Source organism: Malania oleifera, chromosome 10, assembly GCF_029873635.1.
Source record: "Malania oleifera isolate guangnan ecotype guangnan chromosome 10, ASM2987363v1, whole genome shotgun sequence".
NCBI classification, from domain to species: domain Eukaryota; kingdom Viridiplantae; phylum Streptophyta; class Magnoliopsida; order Santalales; family Ximeniaceae; genus Malania; species Malania oleifera.
Genome location: NC_080426.1, coordinates 45,194,323 through 45,208,941, shown reverse-complemented (window position 1 = coordinate 45,208,941; position 14,619 = coordinate 45,194,323). Strand labels below are relative to the sequence as shown.

The following is a 14,619-nucleotide window of genomic DNA, read 5'->3' as shown; positions in this document are numbered from 1 at the left end:
TGATTTCCATCTATATATTTTTATTTAGCCTACAAACAAAGTTATATTACAGTTTAATTATCTTTAATTTTATGAAAGCATAAAGCATGGTGTCTGTTTGCTAAATGATCTTATTCCCTCTGATAGATCCATTTGTTGTTTCTGTACCCCTACAAGTGCTATTAAAGGGCACAGGCCAGCAGTGTTAAAATATCAATACATTATTAACCCACAACCTAATAACTTAAGCTTTTAGGTCAATTGGTGACTTGGCACTGCCTTTCCAAGATGGATTATATTTAAAAAAGATACCTTGGGGAAAATATTACATTGAACTAAGCCATAACAAATGCAAAAGGGAACACAAGAAGAGACCAACCTCACCAATCCCCATAAAAGCACGCATGACAAGTAAGAAAGGAAGCCCAACCCCTGCAGCAATAGGTGTCAAAACTGTTGCAATCGACCACCAGACTACACCAAAACCAAGTACAAGCTTTCCACCAACTTTATCTGCCCATATGCCTCCAAGAATCTGTATTATAATGAAAATTCAGTTAGAAAGAGTGGGTAAGAAGCAACTTTTGACTACCCAGGGGGAAAAAAAAGTTGTTATGTTAAGCAAAAATCAATGGCAATGCTAAGAGGAATAGATAAAATCACATCCTGCCAAAGCATATAGGTCAATTGTAGAAACCTGACCAACTGCACTCAACACAATTGTCTAGTTGTCTGGAGATTCAAGAAAAAACCTTGAATCCATCTTTTGTAATGCTAAAATATTGTGAGCATTTGATTCTTACCTGAGTAAGTAAATAGCCCCAGAAAAAAGAAGATTGAATAAGGCCAACTGTTGCACTGTTCCAGTTAAACTGCTTCGACATTGGAAGTATTGCAATACTCATATTCACCTAAAACAAAATATTCGAGTTAGCTAACACCCAGAGACTAGACAGAATTGATCATGATTTTTGGATGTTCAGCGTGTGAGGTGCATATTGGATAAAGTTGAAGATAGACTTAGTATATTGAAAATTATTAGAATGCCAAATTCACCTACAATGAAAAATTTGGGTTAGTCCGCAAATAGAGATATTCTATCTTGACTTTGAATTGCTCAATGTAGCCTGGAGCACCTCACAGCTACTTGAATATCAACAGCTCATAATGAAAGGTAAAACTGCCAGCAACAATTATGCAACATAGAATAGAAGTATGTTGAATTCAAAGCACTTCACAGTCAAGTTTACAACACATGGTATATAAAAGCAGAGGACAACTCACGCGGTCCATATTGCATAAGAGAAATGCTGTAAAACAAAGGAGTACAATCACCCAGCGCTTCGGAAACTGCTCCCACCAAGGAGACGCTTTCTGCAAACTACCTTCTACTAAAACAACTTCACCGAGTCCCTCTGAGGATTTTGATGGGTCAACTTCTGTTACATCATAGTCTTCAGATTTATAGTCAACACGAGTCCTTATCTTAACACGCTCAGGCTGCAGACATTGGTCAGTGTTGATACCAAGCTTATTCACAGTTCGAGTTTGAACCGAAGTATGATAATGGATATCTGGAGAAACACAGCATTCACATATTCCATTTGTTTTTTTCCTAGGGCAGATGCTCTGAAACTTCCCCTTAAATTGCTGGGGAAATGAAAGAAAATTCTCCCCCTGACCACGTGCTATCGGTTTCAGAGTCTTCCCACCTGAAGGGTCAATAATGCGAAGAAACGGGCAATATGAATATCTAGACATAGAACGACTTTCCTTTAAAACATATGTATTTCTGTAGAACATTTTGCCATGCCCAGATCGCGCAAGAGCAGTAACCAAGCACTCTTGTCTGTAACATGCAATGGCTTTTCCTGTTTGAGATCCTTTTCCTGCCATATCACAAAGTTTTTAGATACATTGTACTAAAATACAGAGAGAACCGACTATTCAGTGTAGGAGAACTATATACTTCAAGCATTTAATATGTCAATAAATGCGATGAATCATCCCTTGTTCATAAATTAATAATTCAATAGTTTCACAACTTTGCCCCAAGGGATTATACTTAAATTGATTTTATAACTCAAATATGCAGAATTTATAATTTCAGACCACCTGAAAATGTTCAAAATGTTGCTATAGTTTATATAAGTTCAAACGTGACATTCATGATGAACCAGAAACATTTCCCAAATTGTTCCACTTATCTTTTCCACTTATCAGATTATCTCCAAATATAAATTTTAAAATTTGTGGATTTGCATTTCACCTCAAAATCATCACACTTAAAAAATAATTGCAAGGCAGAGGATGATTCCCAAGTCCCATATCTATAGTCATCATATTGTTGGCACGCTCACAACTATAGACAAGCTTACAGCATTTTCCTATTTCAATTTTTGTTTTTTCAAAAAAAAAAAAATCAAGAGGATAAGAAGAAGAAGGAGAAGAGAGAAGGTAGAGAAAAAGGAGGAGAATAGAAAAGGAAGGAGGAAGTATGCGAGAGAAGAAAAGGGAAGAAATATGAAGAGAGGGAAGAGACTGAAGTGATGGTAAGAAGAAGTGATCATGAAAAGAGTAGGACTGACAAGAGATTAGGGCTAAAATTCTTAATTACTCATTCAAATCCACTTCATTACATGCATAAGCTGATAAGCCTATATACATAGGCAAATAAGAAACCCTAAAGTTAAAATAGCCAAAAAAAGAATAACATAATAACTCCAAAATAACTAAAATATCAAAATAACCGAAAAAGTAGCTCAAACATCAAAACCCTTAAAATGATTAAAATTCACAGAATATCCAAAATTCCAAATTATCCAAAAACCCAAAATGTCAAGAATTAGATCCAGCTTCGGTTCCTATATTATATCAATTTCCCAAGGAGAAAATTTGACGTCAAGTTTGAAAATGTTGGAGCAGAAGAGACCACAAACAACAAACTTGAATTTTCCAAAAGTTGAGATAAGCAAGTTGATCAAACTATTAGATTACCACTTTACCTGAAAGCTTAAGTTCTTAGGTTGTGGTCCAACAATGTATATCAAGCTTTAACACTCCCCCACATGTGCAACAACATGGCGAGAGATACACACACAATAGATAACACCCATTATAGGGAATATAATAAAATTTTAAACATCACACAATAAATACGGGCAACAAAAACTAGAACCCAAGGCCTTCTGGTAGCCTGCTCTGATACCATGTTATATTACCACTTTACCTAAAAGCTTAAGCTACTAGGTTGTGGGTCTACAATGTATATCAAGCTTCAACACAAACAATAAGTGATTGAAACTCAATTGCTCAGTCTGAAGTGTGCTAAAACTGAAGTACCTATGCACTTAACATTTTTCATGCCAAAGCCTTCTAAGACATTCTCAATTTGCTTCATTTATGTCAAATACAACTCTTCAGTCTCTATGGATCTCCATATCAAGAATTTTCTTTATTGCACCCAAATCTTTAACCTCAAACCCACCATTAAACTCAACTTTTAACCAATAGATCTTAAACATATTCTTGGTTGCAATCAAATATCAACCACGTATAACAAAAGAAAGATGAATAAACCATCACAGCTATCATGCAAATTTCTAGAGTAGTCATGAGTTTCGTGACTAACCACAAAGGAGTCGAATTGATTGTACTTCTATTGAGGAGACTATTTAAACAATTACAATCATTTCTTTAGAAAACAAATATGGTGTTCCTTACCATTTTCTACAAAAGCCTCAGATTGTTGCATATGAATCTGCTCCTCTAATTCTCCAACTCCAAATTCTTTGTAGCAACAAATAGAACAGCATTCAAGTCTATGTACCTTCAACTTTGATTGTTGCCATTGTCCACTTATTAAGCATTAGGGTTGCAAATGAGCTGAACCGCTCGTGAGCTACTCGATGCTCGACTCGATAATGGCTCGCTTGAACTCGTTAATTAAGTTAAATGAGACGAGCTTGAGCTCAAATTTTGAGCTCGTCAACTAAATGAGTTGAGATCAAGCTGGTTCATGCTCGGCATGTTAGGCTCGCAAGCCAGCTCATTTATTAGCTCGTGAGCTGGCTCCTTTATCAGCACGTTTACTAGTTCGTTGGTAACTTGTGAACTAACTCGATATTAATCTCATTAAATATTTGATTTTAAATTTTTTACTGTAAAGCATATTTTTCTCAAATTATATATTTAATTAGCTTAGTGGCTTGGTTCATTTATTAGTTCAAAACGAGCTTTAATTAAGCTCAAGCTTAAGCTCGAGCTTGGCTCATTTAAGCTTTAGTTGAGTTGAGATCAGGTCGAGCTTGAGTTGATCTCAAGTTATATATATGCTAAATGAACTGAGCTCGAATAGAAAACTTTAAGCTCGAGTCGAGCTTGAGCTCGGCTCAAGCTCGCTTATAAATAAACGAGCCAAACTTGAGCTCGAGCTCGCCATAGCTTGGCTCAACTCAACTCGTTTGCAGCCCTATTGAGCATCCTCTGTACCTGGGATTCCATCCTTTCTTCTAAAGACTCATTTACAGCCTACAATCTTCTTCTCCTTTGGGCGCTTTTGTTAGGGAAAGGAGGTATGGAGGTATTAGCCAAAAAACAATAGTCCAAGATAATACCCTAGTTGAACTAGAGAAAACTTATTGTAACCTACTATTTTTATATAGTGGATGGCTGGAAATCAAGTTTGGTCTTGTGGATTTTTACTTCACATCGAGGGGTTTTCCATGTAAATCTCGGTGTCCTCTTTGTATGCGTGGGCCTGATTTGTGCTGTTGACTGCTGTCTACTTCTAGTTTTTCAGTAATTGATTATTCTACTTAGTGTTAATTAGAACTAGGGGAAGGATTATCTTGGTCTATCTTCTTTTGGCCATTACCTCCATACTTTCTTCCCTAACAATGGTCTCAGAGCTTGGTTAGAGTGTAGCTGTGGAGGTGAGCACTAGTAGAAAAATTAGTTTGAATGAATAATTATCACATTCGAAAAGCAAAAATGGAAGACCTTCTTCATTGCAAAAAAGATCATGCTCCTATTTTTGCAAGTCAGCCAAAGGATAAAACTAAGGAAGATTAAAAATTTTTAAAGAGACAAGTGTGGTGATATTAGGCAATGGGTTGATGATAATGTCCATAACTATGAATTTGATGCACCTCACTTTGGACAAAGTTGGTTGCGCTTTATGCTAGAAACATAGGGGAAAGAAATTGTACATGATAAGCTTATAAATTTGAAATACATGGATAGAACTCTTATTACATAATTTGAATGAACAATTGGCCTCTATGAAATAAATTGTACATGATAAAGAAGCTTCTCGGTTCTTTACTAGACAGTTGAGAAACATTTAGAGTTTCCATCACAAACTCAGCCTCTTGTGCCAATGAGTTTGGTAAAAGCAGCTTATTGAATGAAGATACAAGGAGAAAAACTGCAAGCTCTTCTTCGGTTCTTTATGGCTTCTCAATTATTTATTAGATAGAGTTTCCATGACAAACTTGGTCTCTTGTGTCTATGAGCAAAGGGTTTGGTAAAAAGAAGCTTATTCATCCACTCTGCCAGAATCTCTTGTCACGAAAAATATGGGGAAGAAGCAAAAGCACTGGCATTGGAAACTGTGATAAATCAAGAAGCAAGTCTCATTCAAGGAAAGAAATTGAATGCCTTGCTTGTAGTAAAGAGAGGTCAAAAGTGGAAGAAAGAGCAAAGAAAAGAAAAGAAAAATATGACAAAAAGATTACAACATGTAAGTGGTAAGCCAGGTACTTGTGTTTCTTGGCGGTGACCTAGTCCTATAAGAGTAAGAAACAACCTATGGTGGCCAAATTGAATGCTAAATTGGAATACAAAGCCAACCCATGTGGTAACGCTAGAGGAATCCATGGGTAGTCTTGACACACATAGGTGAGCAACAACTTGACCCAAAAGCTTAAGTCTATTGGGTCTTAGGCCCAACCATGTATATAAGCACTCATCATCCACTCAAATTTTCCAATGTGGGACAAACCCACAAGTGGAATTCTCAACAATTTCCCCCTCACTTGTGAATTCCAACTGCTCCTCCTTGAACGGAAACCACCTCCCTTATGGGAGTAAGCCCAATTCTCCAACAGTTGCTCAAGTGGGCATTACCACTGCGCCTTACATGTCTCGGATTGCATTCCACGTGCCTCCAAAACAATCCAACCTCCCACGTCTTGACTTTATTCAGATCCATCTTCCAAACCTAGATGATCCTTATTGGCCTCAATCACACACTTGGTCCTCCAACTATTAGCAGTTCAGGAGAATTAGCTTCACATCTCGATTTTTTTTTTCTTTTTATAGTGTTGCTCACCCAGAGTTACGAACCGTCGGCTCTTATGCCACTTATTAGGGATTGGGGATGGTCCGGAACACAAACACAAGCAAGCAATCACAATAAACACCTCACAAGGAACACTGGAGTTACGTGGTTCAGCCAAACTCGACCTACGTCCACAAGAGAGAGGGAGTTTCACTATCTCAATAGGAAATACAGTGGAAGGGGAGTAACACACTCAAACTCAACTCTTAACTCAACCTCTCTACCTCTCAATCACCGTTTACAACACACAGCTCACTTGCTTACACCACCGATTACACTTGTACAAATTCCTCTACAACACATAACCCATTTTATAAGGGGAGAGAGGAGCCATGGAGATAGCGTAACATGCATAGCATTTACTTGAGCCAAGAGCATGTGTAGCATTTACTTGGAAGATACAATCTTCTCATTCATCGAGCATGCATAGCATTTACTTGGAAGATACAATCTTCGCATTCATTGAGCATGTGTAGCATTTACTTGAAAGATGCAATCCTCTCATTCATTAAGCATGCGTAGCATTTACTTGGAAGATACAATCTTCTCATTCATTGCAACCACGTGTGGCCCAACAAATCACCCCCTCCAAACATGTGGGGGCAACCAAGTGTCAGCTGCTCTAGTGCTGCAACACTATGTCCTCGCCCTAGTCTCTGGGCAACCGCACCCCCTTGCTGGGGTACTCGTGCAGTGATATCTTCTAGTCTAGATCCACTGAATCTGAGCATTGCTCCAGTTTCTTTGTAGTCACTGTCTTTGTCAACATGTCTGCCAGATTTTTGCTGCCAAGGATATTCTCAACTACTGACACCCCTTCATCTAGAGAAGTTTTGATGAAGTGATAGCAGAGTCCGATGTGCTTGGTCTTTGAGTGGAATGCTGAATTCCTCGCCAAGTGTATGGCGCTCTAATTGTCACTATGCAAAAAAACTCTTCGCCTGCTTGAAACCCAACTCGGTCAACAAACTCTATAGCCAAATCATATCTTTGTTGGCTTCTGTCATGGCTACATACTATGCCTCTGCAGTAGATAATGCAACGATCTTCTGTATTTTTGATACCCAAATAACTGCAATAGCACCTATTGTGAAGACACAGTAGTGCTTCTTCGGTAATCTATCTCGCCGGCAAAGTTTGCATCTACATATCCTTGCAATGTCAGATCACTTTTGCCAAAGTATAAACATTTGTTAATTGTACCTCGGAGATATCTTAATATCCATTTGATCGCTACCCAATGGATTTTTCTTGGATTCAACATGAATTTGCTGACGGTTCCCACAGCATGACTGAGATCTAGTCTCGTGCAAACAATGGCGTACATCAAACTTCCTACAGCTAAAGCATATGGGATATTGTCCATTTTTTTCTTCTCTTCCTCTAACTCTGAATACTGAGTCATTGATAATTTGAAATGGCCGGCTAATGGTGTGCTAACTGCCTTAGCATCACTCATGTTGAACCTTCTGAGAATCCGCCTAATGTACTTGACTTGAGACAACTGCATGGTTCCCTCCTTTCTATCTCTAGTGATTCTCATCCCAAGCATCTACTTTGCTGAACCCAAGTCTTTCATTTCAAATTCAGTGGACAACTGCTTTTTTCAATTTTATGATCTCGTCCATATCTGGTCCTGCAACTAGCATGTCATCAACATAAAGCAAAAGAATTATGTAACTTGATTTATACTTCTTCAAATAGCAACAATGATCAGCATTGCACTTGCGGTAGTCATTCTTTTGCATGAAGCCGTCAAATTTCTTATACCACTACCTTGGAGCCTGTTTCAAACCATACAGACTCTTATTTAACTTGCCAACAAGTTTTTCTTTGTCTTTCTCTGCAAAACCTTCAGGTTGTTGCATGTATATCTCCTCCTCTAGATCACTATGGTGGAAAGCAGTTTTTACATCTAACTGCTCGAGGTGTAGATTCTCTGCTGCAACAATGCTCAAAATCAATCGAATGGTCGTGTGTTTCATAACCGGTGAGAAGATTTATGAGTAGTCAATGCCTCCTATCTGTTGGAAACCTTTGACCATGAGTCTTGCTTTGTATCTTCTCGAACCATCATGCTCTTCTTTTATGCGGTATACCCATTTGTTCTGAAGAGCTTCTTTTCCCTTGGGTAACCTAACTAGCTCCCAAGTCTTGTTTTCGGTGAGAGTTTCATCTCATCTTTCATGACAAGTTCCCACTTGCTAGCCTCTTCCGCTTGACATGCTTCATCATTGCACTCTTGTTCACCTGCATCAATTAGTAACAAGTAATCCAAATATCTCCTATTCGGCATATGAGATTGGGAAGACCTCCTTAGTACTGGATTTGAGGTTGGAGTTGGAGTCTGTGGTGCTTCAGTGCACCCCTCTATGATAGATTCCTCTGTCTGGGAATTATCAATTGTCTGTTATGCCATGTTGCTCTTAGTGCTATCATCCAACTCTACAGTATTAGGATCATTTTGTGCGGGAATACTTGATGATGTTGCATCTTTGTACATAACCTTTTCATTGAATACAACATCTCGACTTCCAATTATTTTCTTGTTTTGGTCATCCCAAATGCGGTAACCAAACTCATCTTCACCATATCCAATGCGTGTGCATTTTTGAAATATTGGATCAAGCTTGCCCCTAGCCTGATCACTAATATGCACATAAGCAACACAATCGAAAACATTTAAATGTAGAAGTTTTACCTCTTTTTCGCCCCTTACCTCCTTTGGTAACTGGAATTGCAATGGTACTGACGGAGTTCAGTTAATTAGATAAGCAACTGTGCTGACCGCTTTTGCCCAAAACTACTTTGGTAAACCTGCTTGTAATCGCATGTTTCTAGCTCTCTCAATCAAAGTTCTGTTCATTCGTTCTGCTATGCCATTGTGGTGGGGTGTACCTGGCACGGTTCTTTCAAGTCCGATCCCATGCTCGTAGCAAAACTTCTTGAATTCTTTGTCTTCATATTCACCACCATTGTCTGATCTCAACTTTTTGATTTTCAAAGCCTGTTTCATTTTCCACCATGGCCTTCCTTTTCTTGAAAATACCATACACTTCAGATTTATGTCTCACGAAATAAACTTATACGTTCCTGGAATGGTCATCAATGAAGGTGAAAAAATAGGATTTCCCACCAATGGATGAGATTGGGCTCGGTCCCCAAACGTTGGTGTGCACCAACTCCAATTTTTCTTTCTTTGGGGTTCTGCTGCTCATCTAAAAGCTGACTCTTTTAGGTTTGCCGAGGATGCAGTTCTTGCATTGATCGGTGTTAACTGACGAGAGACCTGATATCTTTCCCTTTGAGTTCATGATTTTCAAGCCTTTTTCACTCATGTGACCGAGTCTCTGGTGCCATAGGTTTGAAACTTCTTTCCCTGCCGTAATTGGAATTGACATACAAGCATCTGTGGTCATATAAAGAGTAACTGTTTTCTTACCGCGCAAGTATGTCATTGCGCCTTTGGAAATTTTCCAACTGTCACCACAAAAGGTTGTAGTGTAACCTTCACTTGCAAGTTGTCCAATAGAGATTAAATTTTTCTTGAGATCTAGGATATATCTGACATCAGTCCAAGACTCTCCCTTCCTTTCCAAAGAGCATAGCAATACATTTTTTTCTCCTAAAAAAGAGGCAACATTTGCTTTAGTCTTATTTTCAAGCTCCTTCTTCTGGGATCGGCATTGATTTTTGTAGTGTCCAATCTTGCCACAATTCCAACACTCAATTTGCCTTTTGCTCTGAGAGTTGTTGTAATTTCCTAGAGCTCTTGATTTGGACCGTCTGCTTCTCGATCTTCCACGGTTGTGAAGAAAATTTCTAATTTCTACCCCTAGTCAGTTTCTCACCTTGTGTGACCAAGGCGCACCCTTAGGAGTTAATGATTGGCTTTCCCAGGGTGTTAGTATCTTGTAGTGAAGTCATCATTTCTTCTAATTTCAAGATTTCCTTCCCAACAAGCAACGCCGTGACAAGACTATCATAAGAAGGTGGTAGAGATGCTAGGAGAAGAAGCGCTTTATCTTCTTCTTCAACTTTTACACCAAGACTCATTAACTGGGTCAAGATCTTGTTGAAGTTATTTATGTGATAAAAAATATTGACCCCTTCCCCCATTCTTAGTTGATAGAGTTTTTTCTTCAGAAATAGCTTGTTTGTCAATGATTTTTACATGTATCTTTATTCACTTTGTTCTAGTTTCTTCCATAGCTCAACAGGTGATGATTCATCTAACACAAAATATTTAACTTCATTTGATAAGCAATCACAAGGAACACCGGAGTTACATGGTTCATCCAAACCCGGCCTACTTCCACGGGAGAGAGGGAGTTGCACTATCTCAATAGGAAATACAGTGGAGGATGAGTAACACACTCAAACTCAACTCTCAGCTCAACCTCTCTGCCTCTCAATCACAGTTTACAACGCACATCTCACTTGTTTACACCACTGATTACACTTGTACATCTTTCTCTACAATACACAACCTATTTTATAGGGGGGGCAGAGGAGCCATGGAGATAGCGTAACATGCGTAGCATTTACTTGAGCCAAGAGCATGTGTAGCATTTACTTGGACGATACTATCTTCTCATTCATTGAGCATGCGTAGCATTCACTTGGAAGATACAATCTTCTCATTCATTGAACATGTGTAGCATTTACTTAAAAGATACAATCTTCTCATTCATTGAGCATGCATAGCATTTACTTGGAAAATACAATCTTCTCATTCATTGAGCATGTGTAGCATTTACTTGGAAGATACAATCTTCTCATTCATTGCAACCATATGTGTGGCCCAACACCATGCTAAATGTGAACTGGTTTGGCTCAAAAACAAGTTGGAAGAACTTTGTTTTCCACATTCTCAGCCTATGGAGTTTATTTGTCATAATCAAGTAACTGTTCTTATTCCCTCCAATCCAATCTTCCATGAGTAGACGAAACATTTTGAAGTTGATTGTTATTTTGTTCAAGAGAAGGTTGTGCAGAAGCTCATTTCAACCACTCTTGTGAAGTCCAAATACCAACTTTCAGATTTGTTCACTAAATCTTTAGAGGGTGCTTAACTTAATTTCATTTATAACGAGCAGGAGCACATGATATTTATGCTCAAGCTCTGGGAGAGTGTTACCATTACTGCTAATTTAGTGTCAGTTATTTAGTACTACTGTTATTAGTTAGTGTGCATGAGTTAGCAAGGGTATGATGGTTATTGTGATGTACATGACAGATTATAAATAGAGAGGGGGACCTATTGCTGAGATTAGTCTTTTCGGTTTACTAAACACTCTTAAGTGTCCCAACCACGTGCCAAAATTTGGTGATGTACAAATAAAAAAAATAAACAATGTAGAAACTGCAGCACATCTAACTACAGAACCTTAAAAAACCTAAAGGTTCCGTGCCTGTTAGCCTTTATCACTCCAAGAACACCCAGCTTGAGGTGTATACTTGCGTCCTATTGGACCAAGAGTGCCTCAAGAGAAAGATTCTTCTTTAAATCTTGAACCAGTCTTAGCATTTTTCAGTCTTTCCCATATCATCATGCTTCTGAATTCAAACAGTTCCTTTTTTCCAGTGGTGCTGCATGAAGCAATACTGCCTATCAACAAAGCTCCACCTTGAATTGACTCATAAGTGGAGTAGTAGTCCTCATTGGGACACATGGTAGGAACAAGCTGAATCAAGTATCCATTCACCCTTCAATCTACCACAATGAATGACTATGAGGGCATTGTTTCCTAAAGAATTTCCTTCCGCTGCACTAGTCTCTGCAGGTTATTTATTCTTAATTCATCACCTTTCTGCTTGCTCTTCAGCTTATAGCATTCTGTTTTAATGCACTGTATCTTCCTGCAATAATTACAAGCCTATTTCCTTTCTCTGGACTTGATGTAGATTAAGTTCCTTTCTCTAGATATTGATTTAGATTTTGATTTGCTCTTGCACAGACTTGAAAGACTCCCCATTATCCTAACTCTAGCTGCTAACTGTTCAGCTTGACTGTTGTTGGAATGTTGGATGTCCTCCTTGTCCAATCCCTATGTATTAAGTACTTCGAAAATAAAGATGATTTAAGAATCTCCATGTGAATAGAATCTCCCCATACACGAGTGTCATGAAAAATCTTATAAGATGGTGATAATGAACCTAACAATAGAAGGGCCTGATCTTCATCTCCTATTTTAATTTCAATTTCTCCAACCAAAACTATTGAATTAAATTCATCAAGGGACTTAATGGGAGTGCCTTCAGCAATGCTTAGCATGAACAAATACCACTTGAACTGGAGTTTGCTCATCAGAGAGACTGCAATTATAACAAACTAACAATCAAATCTTCATGAATCATCATCCCTCATAGGACTTCTTTTGACTAACACAACTGAATTGAAGTGAGAACTACTTTATCTAATTCGTCATTTTCATCTTGAGTAATGTTTCTCCTTTCCAACCAAATCTTTCACCAAGTCTTGCTCAGGCAAGAGTTATTTCGTCTTGACTTGCAATAAACTGAAAATTATGGGATGATAAAACTTCTCCATTTGCGAATGTTCTGAGCACTTTTACACTCAATAGAGATTAAAAAAAAATGTTTTGCATTACCAGTTCTCTGATACAGAAGAATTGACACAAACTAACTAGTTAAAATAAGAATATAACGAAGTAGAGAAATAAGAAAAGTAAGGGAGAGAGAGCACAAAAATTTTCATGGCTCAGCTATAGAGCCTACAGCCACAAGTGGCACACCATGTAACAATCCACTACGAATGGGGAGTATAAAGGAGATCAAATTACAAAACACTCTTTGGTCCAGTTGTCCCAATTACACCCGTAATTCATAAAAGGAACTCAGCAAAAGGTTTTGTCACAACCAAAAACAATCCTAAATTTCAGAAAGAAGTTTCGTAATTTCCCTGAGAAATTCCCTTACAAATTGTATGTGATAAAATTAGAATAGGAAGTTCAGAGTAGTTTTTCCCAAGGATCCATCGACTGCTTCTAAGCCATGTGTCGACCTAAACAAACATGGAAAATAATTCGGTAGGATCAGTCAGCCTATTCAAATAAATTGGTTGACCGATTCTGGTAGAACAGAGCCACCAGACGGCAATCATAATAGAAAAAGCGTATGAAGCCTTACCCTAAACCTCATATGAGCTTCAATAAATCAAATTCCCTCTCATAAATTCAGCACTGACCCCCTTTTCTTTGTAGAAAATTCCGCAAAAAGAACCAACATAAAAATTGCATGCATGATGCAACTAAATTTTAGAGCTCGGAAACAGCACAGCAGACAATTCACACCACTTCCGCTACAAAGCAAATTGCAATCACTAAAAAACAAAAAAAAAACAATTCAAAAATTAAGAAAAGAACAAAAACATAAACCAGTAAAATCAAAATTTCAACTACAAACACCAACTAGCCGCAGGGACGACTCGCAATACAAACAAGCACACAGTGAATCAACGGATGAATCAAGAAATGCAAAAAATGCACCATCAAAACAGCGATTTTAAGCTTAGTAATTAGTAAAACTTGCGGATAAACTTACGGGAGTGTACCTGAACCGATAAAAGAACCAAAATTTCGATTCGAAATTACACCTCCAATTGCCATTGCTCTGGGAGAACTGATAGAGCTCAAAGCTCTCACGACATTTCAGAGCAGTGAGACCACCTCATCTCTCTCTCTCTCTCTCTCTCTCTCTCTCTCTCTCTAGTTCTACTGGACCTGCTTCTTTCTTCATACGAATTTCTACTAACAATTTTGTTTAATTTTGGAGTTCCTACAGAGAGCGGAGGACGGATGAAAGGGCGACACGTGAAACTTCATCCCAGCTCGCCCCAGGAAAACGACAAGGACTGAGAATTGCCCTTGCACAAGGGTCGAAATTACGGGATACTGAGTGGGATTAATACGTAGATAGAGCGGAGGAGTATGGGCAAATCGGGAATAGAGTGCGGACCTGTGTACAGGCGCTCTCTCCATCGCACGAGTTGCATTCAGCGGTCACCGGAAAAGGGATAATATATTTTTTCCCTAATTTTGGTTTCTTCCAATTTATTATTATTTTTTTTATATTTGCTTACGACCGTTGGTTACGGTAGTGCGTGGAAAGTATAATACCGTTGGTTTAAGGTAGTGCGTGGAACATTCTTGTTGCGACACGTTGCACGGGATCTACTGAACAGTGTTAATCTAAACACAAATTATAATAAAATTATAATTTATATAGTAGTGTTAATATTATATTTTTTCTTATTCTTCTACTTAAATAATACA

At 38.2% G+C, this 14,619-nt stretch overlaps 1 protein-coding gene across 5 annotated transcripts in view; it reads right to left on the bottom strand.

Moving 5' to 3' along the window:
• The window catches only part of LOC131166858 (ascorbate transporter, chloroplastic), a 36,803-nt gene extending 22,468 nt beyond the window's left edge, over window positions 1-14,335 (bottom strand). The window contains exons 1-4 of one of the 5 annotated variants that reach the window (XM_058125462.1): window positions 13,899-14,335; window positions 1,264-1,868; window positions 783-890; window positions 359-514 (exon numbers count right to left, since the gene is read on the bottom strand). In XM_058125462.1, the coding sequence (XP_057981445.1) occupies window positions 359-514; window positions 783-890; window positions 1,264-1,868; window positions 13,899-13,953 (924 nt within the window). In that variant the 5' untranslated portion in view covers window positions 13,954-14,335. Of the gene's footprint in view, window positions 1-358; window positions 515-782; window positions 891-1,039; window positions 1,222-1,263; window positions 1,869-13,264; window positions 13,310-13,898 lie in introns of those variants that run through there. The other 4 variants (XM_058125465.1, XM_058125463.1, XM_058125464.1 and 1 more) reach the window with 4 other exon arrangements.
• Window positions 14,336-14,619: the final 284 nt, after the last annotated feature.